Source organism: Oncorhynchus clarkii, chromosome 3, assembly GCF_045791955.1.
Source record: "Oncorhynchus clarkii lewisi isolate Uvic-CL-2024 chromosome 3, UVic_Ocla_1.0, whole genome shotgun sequence".
NCBI classification, from domain to species: Eukaryota; Metazoa; Chordata; class Actinopteri; order Salmoniformes; family Salmonidae; genus Oncorhynchus; species Oncorhynchus clarkii.
In genome coordinates this window covers 6,633,428-6,650,631 of record NC_092149.1, presented here as the reverse complement: position 1 = coordinate 6,650,631, position 17,204 = coordinate 6,633,428, and the positions used below count along the sequence as shown (strand labels likewise).

At 42.0% G+C, this 17,204-nt stretch overlaps 1 protein-coding gene across 2 annotated transcripts in view; it reads left to right on the top strand.

Annotated features, from left to right (window-relative positions):
• Nucleotides 1-17,204, top strand: part of LOC139405678 (oxysterol binding protein-like 3b) — a 127,890-nt gene that overhangs the window by 78,467 nt on the left and 32,219 nt on the right. For both annotated transcript variants that reach the window (XM_071148097.1, XM_071148096.1), the window contains exons 9-11: nucleotides 8,939-9,034; nucleotides 9,308-9,473; nucleotides 11,018-11,151. In XM_071148097.1, the coding sequence (XP_071004198.1) occupies nucleotides 8,939-9,034; nucleotides 9,308-9,473; nucleotides 11,018-11,151 (396 nt within the window). The remainder of the gene's footprint in view (nucleotides 1-8,938; nucleotides 9,035-9,307; nucleotides 9,474-11,017; nucleotides 11,152-17,204) is intronic.

The following is a 17,204-nucleotide window of genomic DNA, read 5'->3' as shown; positions in this document are numbered from 1 at the left end:
ACTGATGACAGGAGTAATCTAGTCTGTAGACTAATGATGTAGGGGGATGACAGTAGTAATCTAGTCTGTAGACTGATGATGTAGGCTGATGACAGTAGTAATCTAGTCTGTAGACTGATGACAGTAGTAATCTAGTCTGTAGGCTGATGACAGTAGTAATCTAGTCTGTAGACTGATGATGTAGGGGGATGACAGTAGTAATCTAGTTTGTAGACTGTTGATGGTAGGCTGATGACAGTAGTAATCTAGTCTGTAGACTGATGGTGTAGGCTGATGACAGTAGTAATCTAGTCTGTAGGCTGATGACAGTAGTAATCTAGTCTGTAGACTGATGACAGTAGTAATCTAGTCTGTAGACTGATGGTGTAGGCTGATGACAGTAGTAATCTAGTCTGTAGACTGATGGTGTAGACTGATGACAGTAGTAATCTAGTCTGTAGACTGATGGTGTAGGCTGATGACAGTAGTAATCTAGTCTGTAGACTGATGGTGTAGGCTGATGACAGTAGTAATCTAGTCTGTAGACTGATGGTGTAGGCTGATGACAGTAGTAATCTAGTCTGTAGACTGATGGTGTAGGCTGATGACAGTAGTAATCTAGTCTGTAGACTGATGATGTAGGCTGATGACAGTAGTAATCTAGTCTGTAGACTGATGGTGTAGGCTGATGACAGTAGTAATCTAGTCTGTAGACTGATGATGTAAGGGGATGACAGTAGTAATCTAGTCTGTAGACTGATGACAGTAGTAATCTAGTCTGTAGACTGATGGTGTAGGCTGATGACAGTAGTAATCTAGTCTGTAGACTGATGGTGTAGGCTGATGACAGTAGTAATCTAGTCTGTAGACTGATGACATTAGTAATCTAGTCTGTAGACTGATGATTCTAGTAATCTAGTCTGTAGACTGATGATGTAGGCTGATGACAGTAGTAATCTAGTCTGTAGACTGATGACAGGAGTAATCTAGTCTGTAGACTAATGATGTAGGGGGATGACAGTAGTAATCTAGTCTGTAGACTGATGATGTAGGCTGATGACAGTAGTAATCTAGTCTGTAGACTGATGGTGTAGGCTGATGACAGTAGTAATCTAGTCTGTAGACTGATGGTGTAGATTGATGACAGTAGTAATCTAGTCTGTAGACTGATGATGCTAGTAATCTAGTCTGTAGACTGATGGTGTAGGCTGATGACAGTAGTAATCTAGTCTGTAGACTGATGACAGTAGTAATCTAGTCTGTTGACTGATGACAGTAGTAATCTAGACTGCAGACTGATGATGCTAGTAATCTAGTCTGTAGACTGATGACAGTAGTAATCTAGTCTGTAGACTGATGGTGTAGGCTGATGACAGTAGTAATCTAGTCTGTAGACTGATGGTGTAGGCTGATGACAGTAGTAATCTAGACTGCAGACTGATGGTGTAGGCTGATGACAGTAGTAATCTAGTCTGTAGACTGATGGTGTAGGCTGATGACAGTAGTAATCTAGTCTGTAGACTGATGGTGTAGGCTGATGACAGTAGTAATCTAGTCTGTAGACTGATGGTGTAGGCTGATGACAGTAGTAATCTAGTCTGTAGACTGATGGTGTAGGCTGATGACAGTAGTAATCTAGTCTGTAGACTGATGGTGTAGGCTGATGACAGTAGTAATCTAGTCTGTAGACTGATGATGTAGGCTGATGACAGTAGTAATCTAGTCTGTAGACTGATGGTGTAGGGGGATGACAGTAGTAATCTAGTCTGTAGACTGATGACAGTAGTAATCTAGTCTGTAGACTGATGGTGTAGGCTGATGACAGTAGTAATCTAGTCTTTAGACTGATGGTGTAGGCTGATGACAGTAGTAATCTAGTCTTTAGACTGATGGTGTAGGCTGATGACAGTAGTAATCTAGTCTGTAGACTGATGACAGTAGTAATCTAGTCTGTAGACTGATGATGCTAGTAATCTAGTCTGTAGACTGATGATGTAGGCTGATGACAGTAGTAATCTAGTCTGTAGACTGATGACAGTAGTAATCTAGTCTGTAGACTGATGATGTAGGGGGATGAAAGTAGTAATCTAGTCTGTAGACTGATTATGTAGGCTGATGACAGTAGTAATCTAGTCTGTAGACTGATGACAGTAGTAATCTAGTCTGTAGGCTGATGACAGTAGTAATCTAGTCTGTAGACTGATGATGTAGGGGGATGACAGTAGTAATCTAGTCTGTAGACTGTTGATGGTAGGCTGATGACAGTAGTAATCTAGTCTGTAGACTGATGGTGTAGGCTGATGACAGTAGTAATCTAGTCTGTAGGCTGATGACAGTAGTAATCTAGTCTGTAGACTGATGATGCTAGTAATCTAGTCTGTAGACTGATGGTGTAGGCTGATGACAGTAGTAATCTAGTCTGTAGACTGATGATGTAGGGGGATGACAGTAGTAATCTAGTCTGTAGACTGATGATTTAGGCTGATGACAGTAGTAATCTAGTCTGTAGACTGATGGTGTAGACTGATGACAGTAGTAATCTAGTCTGTAGACTGATGGTGTAGGCTGATGACAGTAGTAATCTAGTCTGTAGACTGATGGTGTAGGCTGATGACAGTAGTAATCTAGTCTGTAGACTGATGACATTAGTAATCTAGTCTGTAGACTGATGATTCTAGTAATCTAGTCTGTAGACTGATGATGTAGGCTGATGACAGTAGTAATCTAGTCTGTAGACTGATGACAGGAGTAATCTAGTCTGTAGACTAATGATGTAGGGGGATGACAGTAGTAATCTAGTCTGTAGACTGATGATGTAGGCTGATGACAGTAGTAATCTAGTCTGTAGACTGATGACAGTAGTAATCTAGTCTGTAGGCTGATGACAGTAGTAATCTAGTCTGTAGACTGATGATGTAGGGGGATGACAGTAGTAATCTAGTCTGTAGACTGTTGATGGTAGGCTGATGACAGTAGTAATCTAGTCTGTAGACTGATGGTGTAGGCTGATGACAGTAGTAATCTAGTCTGTAGGCTGATGACAGTAGTAATCTAGTCTGTAGACTGATGACAGTAGTAATCTAGTCTGTAGACTGATGGTGTAGGCTGATGACAGTAGTAATCTAGTCTGTAGACTGATGGTGTAGACTGATGACAGTAGTAATCTAGTCTGTAGACTGATGGTGTAGGCTGATGACAGTAGTAATCTAGTCTGTAGACTGATGGTGTAGGCTGATGACAGTAGTAATCTAGTCTGTAGACTGATGGTGTAGGCTGATGACAGTAGTAATCTAGTCTGTAGACTGATGGTGTAGGCTGATGACAGTAGTAATCTAGTCTGTAGACTGATGATGTAGGCTGATGACAGTAGTAATCTAGTCTGTAGACTGATGGTGTAGGCTGATGACAGTTGTAATCTAGTCTGTAGACTGATGATGTAAGGGGATGACAGTAGTAATCTAGTCTGTAGACTGATGACAGTAGTAATCTAGTCTGTAGACTGATGGTGTAGGCTGATGACAGTAGTAATCTAGTCTGTAGACTGATGGTGTAGGCTGATGACAGTAGTAATCTAGTCTGTAGACTGATGACATTAGTAATCTAGTCTGTAGACTGATGATTCTAGTAATCTAGTCTGTAGACTGATGATGTAGGCTGATGACAGTAGTAATCTAGTCTGTAGACTGATGACAGGAGTAATCTAGTCTGTAGACTAATGATGTAGGGGGATGACAGTAGTAATCTAGTCTGTAGACTGATGATGTAGGCTGATGACAGTAGTAATCTAGTCTGTAGACTGATGACAGTAGTAATCTAGTCTGTAGGCTGATGACAGTAGTAATCTAGTCTGTAGACTGATGATGTAGGGGGATGACAGTAGTAATCTAGTCTGTAGACTGTTGATGGTAGGCTGATGACAGTAGTAATCTAGTCTGTAGACTGATGGTGTAGGCTGATGACAGTAGTAATCTAGTCTGTAGGCTGATGACAGTAGTAATCTAGTCTGTAGACTGATGACAGTAGTAATCTAGTCTGTAGACTGATGGTGTAGGCTGATGACAGTAGTAATCTAGTCTGTAGACTGATGGTGTAGACTGATGACAGTAGTAATCTAGTCTGTAGACTGATGATGTAGGCTGATGACAGTAGTAATCTAGTCTGTAGACTGATGGTGTAGGCTGATGACAGTAGTAATCTAGTCTGTAGACTGATGGTGTAGACTGATGACAGTAGTAATCTAGTCTGTAGACTGATGATGCTAGTAATCTAGTCTGTAGACTGATGGTGTAGGCTGATGACAGTAGTAATCTAGTCTGTAGACTGATGACAGTAGTAATCTAGTCTGTTGACTGATGACAGTAGTAATCTAGACTGCAGACTGATGATGCTAGTAATCTAGTCTGTAGACTGATGACAGTAGTAATCTAGTCTGTAGACTGATGGTGTAGGCTGATGACAGTAGTAATCTAGTCTGTAGACTGATGGTGTAGGCTGATGACAGTAGTAATCTAGACTGCAGACTGATGGTGTAGGCTGATGACAGTAGTAATCTAGTCTGTAGACTGATGGTGTAGGCTGATGACAGTAGTAATCTAGTCTGTAGACTGATGGTGTAGGCTGATGACAGTAGTAATCTAGTCTGTAGACTGATGGTGTAGGCTGATGACAGTAGTAATCTAGTCTGTAGACTGATGGTGTAGGCTGATGACAGTAGTAATCTAGTCTGTAGACTGATGGTGTAGGCTGATGACAGTAGTAATCTAGTCTGTAGACTGATGATGTAGGCTGATGACAGTAGTAATCTAGTCTGTAGACTGATGGTGTAGGGGGATGACAGTAGTAATCTAGTCTGTAGACTGATGACAGTAGTAATCTAGTCTGTAGACTGATGGTGTAGGCTGATGACAGTAGTAATCTAGTCTTTAGACTGATGGTGTAGGCTGATGACAGTAGTAATCTAGTCTTTAGACTGATGGTGTAGGCTGATGACAGTAGTAATCTAGTCTGTAGACTGATGACAGTAGTAATCTAGTCTGTAGACTGATGATGCTAGTAATCTAGTCTGTAGACTGATGATGTAGGCTGATGACAGTAGTAATCTAGTCTGTAGACTGATGACAGTAGTAATCTAGTCTGTAGACTGATGATGTAGGGGGATGACAGTAGTAATCTAGTCTGTAGACTGATTATGTAGGCTGATGACAGTAGTAATCTAGTCTGTAGACTGATGACAGTAGTAATCTAGTCTGTAGGCTGATGACAGTAGTAATCTAGTCTGTAGACTGATGATGTAGGGGGATGACAGTAGTAATCTAGTCTGTAGACTGTTGATGGTAGGCTGATGACAGTAGTAATCTAGTCTGTAGACTGATGGTGTAGGCTGATGACAGTAGTAATCTAGTCTGTAGGCTGATGACAGTAGTAATCTAGTCTGTAGACTGATGATGCTAGTAATCTAGTCTGTAGACTGATGGTGTAGGCTGATGACAGTAGTAATCTAGTCTGTAGACTGATGATGTAGGGGGATGACAGTAGTAATCTAGTCTGTAGACTGATGATTTAGGCTGATGACAGTAGTAATCTAGTCTGTAGACTGATGGTGTAGGCTGATGACAGTAGTAATCTAGTCTGTAGACTGATGGTGTAGACTGATGACAGTAGTAATCTAGTCTGTAGACTGATGATGCTAGTAATCTAGTCTGTAGACTGATGGTGTAGGCTGATGACAGTAGTAATCTAGTCTGTAGACTGATGACAGTAGTAATCTAGTCTGTAGACTGATGACAGTAGTAATCTAGTCTGTAGACTGATGGTGTAGGCTGATGACAGTAGTAATCTAGTCTGTAGACTGATGACAGTAGTAATGTAGTCTGTAGACTGATGATGTAGGGGGATGACAGTAGTAATCTAGTCTGTAGACTGATGACAGTAGTAATCTAGTCTGTAGACTGATGACAGTAGTAATCTAGTCTGTAGACTGATGATGTAGGCTGATGACAGTAGTAATCTAGTCTGTAGACTGATGGTGTAGGCTGATGACAGTAGTAATCTAGTCTGTAGACTGACGGTGTAGACTGATGACAGTAGTAATCTAGTCTGTAGACTGATGATGCTAGTAATCTAGTCTGTAGACTGATGGTGTAGGCTGATGACAGTAGTAATCTAGTCTGTAGGCTGATGACAGTAGTAATCTAGTCTGTAGACTGATGACAGTATTAATCTAGTCTGTAGACTGATGGTGTAGGCTGATGACAGTAGTAATCTAGTCTGTAGACTGATGACAGTAGTAATCTAGTCTGTAGACTGATGATGTAGGGGGATGACAGTAGTAATCTAGTCTGTAGACTGATGACAGTAGTAGTCTAGTCTGTAGGCTGATGACAGTAGTAATCTAGTCTGTAGACTGATGGTGTAGGCTGATGACAGTAGTAATCTAGTCTGTAGGCTGATGACAGTAGTAATCTAGTCTGTAGGCTGATGACAGTAGTAATCTAGTCTGTAGACTGATGATGGTAGGCTGATGACAGTAGTAATCTAGTCTGTAGACTGATGGTGTAGACTGATGACAGTAGTAATCTAGTCTGTGGACTGTTGATGGTAGGCTGATGACAGTAGTAATCTAGTCTGTAGACTGATGATGTAGACTGATGACATTAGTAATCTAGTCTGTAGACTGATGGTGTAGGCTGATGACAGTAGTAATCTAGTCTGTAGGCTGATGACAGTAGTAATCTAGTCTGTAGACTGATGATGTAGACTGATGATGCTAGTAATCTAGTCTGTAGACTGATGACAGTAGTAATCTAGTCTGTAGACTGATGACAGTAGTAATCTAGTCTGTAGACTGATGATGCTAGTAATCTAGTCTGTAGACTGATGACAGTAGTAATCTAGTCTGTAGACTGATGACAGTAGTAATCTAGTCTGTAGGCTGATGACAGTAGTAATCTAGTCTGTAGACTGATGACAGTAGTAATCTAGTCTGTAGACTGATGGTGCTAGTCTTTTGCCTACATGTTTTTCATCATGCCACGTATTCAAGTGATTGCAGCTATTTCCAAGAAGAGGCTACTTATAATAACTGTGATATGTGGTGTTGTTTTCCTACTGACCCTAGTTGATTGCACTGACTGTAAGTCTCTCTGGAGAAGAGTGTCTGCTACAGTACATGACTCAAATGTAAATGCACCAGACATGTTTATCATTCCATCCAGATACAGCGTTAAAAGCTTGTCCTCTTTCATCATCTGATTCCACATTGTAAATGAAAGGCATTTATTCACTGATGACAGTAGTAATCTAGTCTGTAGACTGATGATGCTAGTAATCTAGTCTGTAGACTGATGGTGTAGGCTGATGACAGTAGTAATCTAGTCTGTAGGCTGATGACAGTAGTAATCTAGTCTGTAGACTGATGACAGTATTAATCTAGTCTGTAGACTGATGGTGTAGGCTGATGACAGTAGTAATCTAGTCTGTAGACTGATGACAGTAGTAATCTAGTCTGTAGACTGATGATGTAGGGGGATGACAGTAGTAATCTAGTCTGTAGACTGATGACAGTAGTAATCTAGTCTGTAGGCTGATGACAGTAGTAATCTAGTCTGTAGACTGATGGTGTAGGCTGATGACAGTAGTAATCTAGTCTGTAGGCTGATGACAGTAGTAATCTAGTCTGTAGGCTGATGACAGTAGTAATCTAGTCTGTAGACTGATGGTGTAGACTGATGACAGTAGTAATCTAGTCTGTAGACTGTTGATGGTAGGCTGATGACAGTAGTAATCTAGTCTGTAGACTGATGATGTAGACTGATGACATTAGTAATCTAGTCTGTAGACTGATGGTGTAGGCTGATGACAGTAGTAATCTAGTCTGTAGGCTGATGACAGTAGTAATCTAGTCTGTAGACTGATGATGTAGACTGATGATGCTAGTAATCTAGTCTGTAGACTGATGACAGTAGTAATCTAGTCTGTAGACTGATGACAGTAGTAATCTAGTCTGTAGACTGATGATGCTAGTAATCTAGTCTGTAGACTGATGACAGTAGTAATCTAGTCTGTAGACTGATGACAGTAGTAATCTAGTCTGTAGGCTGATGACAGTAGTAATCTAGTCTGTAGACTGATGACAGTAGTAATCTAGTCTGTAGACTGATGGTGCTAGTCTTTTGCCTACATGTTTTTCATCATGCCACGTATTCAAGTGATTGCAGCTATTTCCAAGAAGAGGCTACTTATAATAACTGTGATATGTGGTGTTGTTTTCCTACTGACCCTAGTTGATTGCACTGACTGTAAGTCTCTCTGGAGAAGAGTGTCTGCTACAGTACATGACTCAAATGTAAATGCACCAGACATGTTTATCATTCCATCCAGATACAGCGTTAAAAGCTTGTCCTCTTTCATCATCTGATTCCACATTGTAAATGAAAGGCATTTATTCACTTTGTAGTATTCTTCAGGAATGCCAGGTTGACGAAGGTATTACTGAAACAAGTTGTACTTTTGTAGTTACTGATGTAGAAGTGCACTTACTGGATGTATCCCACATGGCACCCTATTCCCTATATAGTGCACTGGTCAAAAATAGTTCACTATATAGGGAATAGGGAGGCATTTAGGAAGTATGGATAGTTACTGACATAAACCACTGCACTCAGTGACAGGAGGCATTTAGGACGTATGGATAGTTACTGACATAAAGCACTGCACTCAGTGACAGGAGGAATTTTAAGACTTCTCTTGAAGTTGTTTTGAATTATCTTGTATATTTTCAGTTCTCTGCTTAATATAGAACACATCATTTTCTCTATCAGTCATTCCTTAAAATAAACTTTTTTTTCTCTCTCCCTCTCCCTCTCTCTCTCCCCTCTCTCTCTCTCTCTCTCTCTCTCTCTCTCTCTCTCTCTCTCTTTCTCTCTCTCTCTCTCTGTCTCTTCTATTTTATTATATTCAGGCTTCTACATTTGACACCCCCAAAAAGGAAAAAAGGCCCCCAAGGAAATGGCGGGGTTCTAAAAACTATGGCAAAGATGTGAAAACAACACTGCAGGTGCTGTAAAAGGAAACACAGTCAGTTGAAATGTTTGAATAGTTGCCTTTTAAAAAACGTTCACGTGGGTTAAGCCCAACGGAGACCTTCGGGTCGAAACGAGGGAACTGGGGGAACATTCATCAGTGTGTGGGTATCTGTTCTTTATTTCATGGATAGTTCACTTAACCTCACTTGCAACTTCTGTGCCTCAAAATGTGTGTGTTCATCCACTATTTGGAAAATGGTAGATACATTTCTGTTTGTCTGCTTCCTGTTCCTGTTCCATCCCAGGTTCCCAGTTGCATCTCATCTGGCTCCGTCCGTCTCCACGCCTCCAACCCCAACCTCTCTACTGCAGCCCTGGGGACTGCGAAGGCCTACCCTGAACCTCCCTATATGGACTCTCCTATAGACGTAGCCAAACTACAGGAGGACTTCTGCCACGTCGCTAACAACCGTAAGTACTCTCTCTGTCTCCAACAATCAATAGCTCCTAATAGGAGATAGCGTCACTAACAACCATCTTTCATCTGTCATCTTTATTCGGATTAGCTGATGCCATGACGACAGCTAGTCTTCCTGGGGTCCTAAACACAACAACACAGAGACATAACAGACATGACGACAGCTAGTCTTCCTGGGGTCCTAAACACAACAACACAGAGACATAACAGACATGACGACAGCTAGTCTTCCTGGGGTCCTAAACACAACAACACAGAGACATAACAGACATGACGACAGCTAGTCTTCCTGGGGTCATGAACCCAACAACACAGAGACATAACAGACATGACGACAGCTAGTCTTCCTGGGGTCCTAAACACAACAACACAGAGACATAACAGACATGATGACAGCTAGTCTTCCTGGGGTCCTAAACACAACAACACAGAGACATAACAGACATGACGACAGCTAGTCTTCCTGGGGTCCTAAACACAACAACACAGAGACATAACAGACATGACGACAGCTAGTCTTCCTGGGGTCCTAAACACAACAACACAGAGACATAACAGATATGACGACAGCTAGTCTTCCTGGGGTCCTAAACACAACAACACAGAGACATAACAGACATGACGACAGCTAGTCTTCCTGGGGTCCTAAACACAACAACACAGAGACATAACAGACATGACGACAGCTAGTCGACATCTAGTGGAAAGCCTTCCCAGAAGCATGAGGTGTTTCGACGAGCAGGTGTCCACATACTTTTGGCCATGTCGTGTACGTAATTCTTCAGAGATCGTCAGGTTGACAATTTAAATTGGGTTAAAATAGGAAATGGACGCTGTCGACTCATCTCCCTGAATTACATATTAACATAGAAACATTGTCTAAAAATGCTAATATGAAAATAGCCCATTGAGCAGAGATGAGGCAGAGAAGTGCTGATTGACTCTGAAGCATTCCATTAGTTATTACAGCAGGCCATCAGTGGTGTCATCATAGTGTGCAATAGGGCTGCAGGCTTCTGGCATGCTAATAGAAACTCTATGTGTGTCTGTGCCATAACACAACTGATAGAGAGTGTTGATGTGAATGACAGGAGGGCACTGATAACCTCTGATTGAGACTCAGGGGGTAAAAGATCTCAATCAGATGCTCCCTCAGCTGAGCAGGAACCCCAGACTTCTACATTGTAGGTTCTCAGTTATTAATGGAGGAGACATCCTCTGAGGCCTTACACTGAATTATTGAAACCTAGCTAATTGTTGTTAAAGGAGTCATTATCTCTCTCTCTCTCTCTCGCGCTCTCTCTCTCTCTGCCCCCACCCACTCACTCACTCACTCGCTCTCTGTCTCTCTCTCTCTCTCTCTCTCTCTCTCTCTCTCTCTCTCTCTCTCTCTCTCTGCCCCCACCCACCCACCCACCCACTCACTCTCTCTCTCTCTCTCTCTCTCTCCCTCTCTCGCTCTCGCTCTCTGTCTCTCTCTCTCTCTCTCTCTCTCTCTCTCTCTCTCTCTCTCTCTTTCTCTCTCTCATTCTCTCAGTGCATGCCACCATGAAGTCAGCCCTGAGCGCTCTCACCTCTGAGAAGGAGAAGTTAAAACAGGTGCTGGACCACCAAGACACATGCCCCCCTACCTCTCCAGGGATTATGGGTCTGAAGAACGCTCTGTCCTCGGTAAGATCCCCTCCCACACCTCTCACTCTGTCACTGCACTGTAGGTCTTCAGTCAGGGAGAATAGACGTGTCTCTCCTTTTGACTTGCTATTGTACCCTGGTAGCCTGTCCTCCCACACCAGTGTCTGCTGACAAGCCTGTTACTGGGGATTACTGGCTGTGTGTACCCACCTGAACACACACAGTCTCACATTCAGTCCTGTAGTCAGGGCCTCCCTCTTTCCCCCCCTCTTTTACAGCCTTCCCCCCCTCTTTCCCCCCCTCTTTTACAGCCCCCCCTCTTTCCCCCCTCTTTTACAGCCTCCCCCCTCTTTTACAGCCCCCCCTCTTTCCCACCTCTTTTACAGCTTCCCCCCTTCTTCCCCCCCTTTTACAGCCTCCTCCCTCTTTTACAGCCCCCCCTCTTTCCCCCCCTATTTTACAGCCTCCCCCCCTCTTCCCCCCCTCTTTTACAGCCCCCCCCTCTTTTACAGCCTTCCCCCCTCTTTCCCTCCCTCTTTTACAGCCTCCCCCCCTTTTCCCCCCCTCTTTTACAGCCTTCCCCCCCTCTTTCCCCCCCTCTTTTACAGCCTTCCCCCCCTATTTCCCCCCCTCTTTTACAGCCATCCCCTCTTTCCCTCCCTCTTTCCCCCCTCTTTCCCCCCCTTCTTTTACAGCCCCCCCTCTTTCCCCCCTCTTTTACAGCCTTCCCCCCTCTTCCACCCCCTCTTTTACAGCCTTCCCCCCCTCTTTTACAGCCTCCCCCCCTCTTTCTCCCCCTCTTTTACATCCTTCCCCCCCTCTTTCCCCCCTCTTTTACAGCCTTCCCCCCTCTTTCCCCCCTCTTTTACAGCCTTCCCCCCCTCTTTCCCTCCCTCTTTTACAGCCTTCCCCCCCTCTTTCCCTCCCTCTTTTACAGCCTTTCCCCCCTCTTTTACAGCCTTCCCCCCCTCTTTCCATCCCTCGTTTACAGCCTTTCCCCCCTCTTTTACAGCCTTCCCCCCCTCTTTCCCTCCCTCTTTTACAGCCTTTCCCCCCTCTTTTACAGCCTCCCCCCCTTTTCCCTCCCTCTTTTACAGCCTTCCCCCCCTCTTTCCCCCCTCTTGTACAGCCTCTCCCCCTCTTTCCCTCCCTCTTTTACAGCCTTCCCCCCCTCTTTCCCTCCCTCTTTCCATCCTCCCTCTTTTACAGCCTTCCCTCCTTACCTCCTTCCTTCCCCAGCTAGAGTTTATATTGTGGGTTTTAACATGATTGTGTTTCATATGTTTCAACCTCTGAGTTATTTATACTGGGACTCAGAGAACTACCAGGAAGTAAGAAAACACTAGAGTTATTTATACTGAGACTCAGAGAACTACCAGGTAGTAAGAAAACACTAGAGTTATTTATACTGAGACTCAGAGGACTACCAGGAAGTAAGAAAACACTAGAGTTATTTATACTGAGACTCAGAGGACTATCAGGTAGTAAGAAAACACTAGAGTTATTTATACTGAGACTCAGAGAACTACCAGGAAGTAAGAAAACACTAGAGTTGTGTGACTGTGATGGGGTTTTCTTTTGCTGTTGTTTCCCTTGTGAAAGAGGTCTTCTGACCTCAATGAGAGAACCTGGTTCAAAAAGTTTTTTTTAAAAGTTAACATTACAACAAACTGAAAGATGATATATTTTTCCCTTTGCACAATGCTCTGCACTACAAACGTGTCCATAGGCCTGCAGCTGTGCTTGGTTGGGGCATGTTCTCCTCTCCTCCGCTCCTGCCTGCGTGTGCTACTATAGATATAGAATGAATAGAACGGGGTTCCCCAGTCAAGTCAGCGATGGCATAATGGGTGGACTGGCAGCCATTGCAGGTGAACCCCTAGGACCAACGCAGGACGTACGAGTAGGAAGTAAAAGCAGGATTCAACTCAACGGGCACTAGAAAATATTAGAAGGGCCACCACACGTTCAGGCTGCTACACAGACTCTATGGAGTCTCTAGTCTAGAGCTTCAACTAGAAAATATTAGAAGGGCCACCACACGTTCAGGCTGCTACACAGACTCTATGGAGTCTCTAGTCTAGAGCTTCAACTGTGTTTCAGAGTAGTTTTAAACTCTAAATGGTTAAATGAGTGAGAAATAGATTTGTTGCAATAGTTTTTGAGTGGGCAACATATATTATCATCTGAAATTGACATGTTGAGTAATTTTGCCATGTAAAATGATTGTATATTTCCCTAATGGGGACAGTTTGTGTTACTACCTTACACAAGCTGGCATTTTCACCCCATAAAATTGAGTGGAATTACACATCCTTTTTACCTCAGATTGGTGATGTTAGTATAAAAGTTTACAGTCATCACGATGACATAAGATTGATTGCTTGAAACGGATCAATATCTTGGGTTTTGTACCGTTGCAACTTCCTTTAAACTGCACACAGAGACATTAAAAAGGGATCCAAGAGTTCATCTAACTCTGGGGAAGTAGATAAACGGCTTCATTACCAAAATCCAGAAGTATCCTTTTAAGTTAACTTCCCTTTTTCGTGATGGCAGCCTCCAAAATAATCAACATCCGATGTTCTAAAATATAGATATAAGCCTTATGCAAGTTCTCATCTAGTCAACCATGTGCAGTGGGGCAAAGAAGTATTTAGTCAGCCACCAATTGTGCAAGTTCTCCCACTTAAAAATAGTTTTTTAAGTGGGTGAATAATTTGCAAAATAAATTAATAAAAAATCCTACAATGTGATTTTCTGGATTTTTTTTTCTCATTTTGTCTGTTATAGTTGAAGTGTACCTATGATGAAAATTACAGGCCTTTCTCATCTTTTTAAGTGGGAGAACTTGCACAATTGGTGGCTGACTAAATACTTTTTTGCCCCACTGTATTTATGGTTAACACTTGCATCTGTGGCCATAGCAACGCCCCTCTGGTCACTACTCATCGGCTAAAAAAAAGCCTTGTGGGTTTTCTGGCGCCTCTGCAAAATATATATTGTACCACTCAAAAGTTTGGACACACCTACTCATTCAAGAGTGGCTAGTTTGAAGAATCTGAAATATAAAATATATTTTGATTTGTTTAACACTATTTTGGTTACTACATGATTCCATATGTGTTATTTCATAGTTTATGTCTTCACTATTATTCTACAATGTGGAAAATAGTACAAATAAAGAACAACCCTGGAATGAGTGTACAAACTTTAGACTGGTACTGTATGTTTTTAAATAAGTACATACAGTACCAGTCCCCTAACCCTACCACCCCTCCCCTAATTGGAGTAAACTAATGTACAACAACATTTAGGCTTCTACTTCCAGCTACTGGAAGTAGATACATTTTACTGACACAGTATATTTTACATTAGTGTTTTTTTGTTTGTTTTTTCCCCCTACAAGATCTTGCATCTGCAATCCCGCTCTTAACCCTTAAAGGGGATTTTTCAGTCTTAAAGGGGGCCTTTTTCAGTCAACCACTAACCACACATTTTTCCTTACCCTTTCTTAAAGCACAGGCTCCTGCGAGCCGTGACGCAAGTTGCCCCTAATCCCCGAAGAGGGTGTGGGTTCCAATACCAAATGATATGAGCATTATCTCATAATGATCCGAGCCCCCTATCAATCTGGTTACCTCTCCACCTTTTAGGAGGAGTCTGACCTGGGGATATCCAACGTCCATTATTTCTCTCAATGTTCAACCTCCTCTGTGCTCCCTTTGTGAGTTTAAGTGAAACTTCTTCATGGGTGTGTGTGAGATTAGGGCCTTCCTGTCAGCACTTCCTGCCCACGCTCTATGCTTACTAAAAATGACTCTGAAAACTAGGCCTAAACCAACTTACTCTGACGGTAGCTAGCTAGCCACTTGATACAACTTGTTTTCTCTAGATGTATACTAATGTTCAGAAGTTTGGGGCCACTTAGAAATGTCCTTATTTTTTTAAAGAAAAGCAATTTTTTTGTCTATTAAAATAAAATAAAATAGATCATAAATGCAGTGTAGACATTGTTAATATTGTAAATTACTATTGTAGCTGGAAACGGCAGATTTTTGAAGGCATTTGTTGGTGAAGGCTTTTCAATGCGAGAAATTGCCAAGAAAGTGAAGATCTCGTACAACGCTGTGTACCACTTCCTTCACAGAACAGCGCAAACTGGCTCTAACCAGAATAGAAAGAGGAGTGGTAGGCCCTGGTGCACAACTGAGCAAGAGGACAAGTACATTAGAGTGTCTAGTTTGAGAAACAAGTCCTCAACTGGCAGCTTCATTTAAATAGTACCCACAAAACACCAGTCTCAACGTCAACAGTGAAGAGGCGACTCCGGAATGCTGGCCTTCTAGGCAGATTGCAAAGAAAAAGCCATATCTCAGACTGGCCAATAAAAAGAAAAGATTAAGATGGGCAAAAGAACACAGACACTGGACAGAGGAACTCTGCCTAGAAGGCCAGCATCCCAGAGTCACCTCTTCACTGTTGACGTTGAGACTGGTGTTTTGTGGGTACTATTTAATGAAGCTGCCAGTTGAGGACTTGTGAGGCGTCTGTTTCTCAAACTTGACAAAAGCTAAATCTGGAGACTTATATCTCCCTCACTAACTATAAGCATCAGCTGTCAGAGCAGCTTACCGATCACTGCACCTGTACACAGCCCATCTGTAAATAGCCCACCCAACTACCTCATCCCCATATTGTTATTTTTATTTTTTTTGCTCTTTTGCACCCCAGTATTTCTACTTGCACATCATCATTTGCACATCTATCACTCCAGTGTTAATGCTAAATTGTAATTATTTCGCCACTATGGCCTATTTATTGCCTTACCTCCCTAATCTTACTACATTGGCACACACGGTATATAGATTTTTCTATTGTGTTATTGACTGTACGTTTGTCTATCCCATGTGTAACTCTGTGTTGTTTTTGTCGCACTGCTTTGCTTTATCTTGGACAGGTCGCAGTTGTAAATGAGAACTTGTTCTCAACTGGTCTATCTGGTGAAAAAAAATATATAAAATAATAATAATGGGCCTCTGTACGCCTATGTAGATATTCAATAAAAAAATCCAGCTACAATAGTCATTTACAACACTAACAATGTCTACACTGTATTTCTGATCTATTTGATGTTATTTTAATGGACAAAAAATGTGCTTTTCTTTCAAAATCAAGGACATTTTTAAGTGACCCCAAACATTTGAACGATAGTGTATGTTAGCTAGCTAAGTCAGCAATGTCATGAATACATCTCCTATCTTCTGTCAACATCAGGATACGATTTGAGCGCACTAGTTAGCTCCAAAAGTGGTGATAGCTTTGACTGCATGCTGACAGTGAATTCAGAGATATTCAGTAGCCAGGACAAACATTATTTTCACGATTGAACCAAAATCATAAAAATCAATAAATCATATCACGTTTTTTGGCTCATTCAGTCGTTTTTACCTGATACAGTAGAATCCTGTTGAAAAATGATAAAAGTACCATTTATAGTCCTAAAACATACATTTCAAATGAAACTGTTGCTGCTTCCTGTTGTCATGGCTTTTTGATTGACGGCCGAGTGTCAAAACACCGGTTTTAGATGTTCAAATTCATAATAAATATGTCTTTTGTATATATTTTCTGGTAATAGTTGACTAAGGTTTATGCAACATACTGGCCGTCTATTCCTCTTCTTTCTTGGATAATCAGTTTGCTGAAATAAGTCAGGATATTTTGAAGATCAATACATAAAAGTTACTCCCGACACACACGTGTCACACTTGTATTCAGATGACTTGTAATTTTGCTAAATTAGTGCCTTATAAACTGCTCACGTGCCAATATTTACCAAGCTGTCACTCAAGACACAAATTGATTAGCTTGTTCTACTGTAATCAAATAGCTTGTGCAAATGAATCCCTCACATTGATATTGAATTGAAATGAATGGAACTGGGACAATAGGCAGCGGCGACATTGCAGCGTCTTCCAACAGACAAACCTCTAGGAACTTTGGTATCCTACATCTACCTGACGTTAGATGACAACCAGTCATAGCCGTAGTATACTGTATGAAGCACACTCACAGATTTGTATAACAAT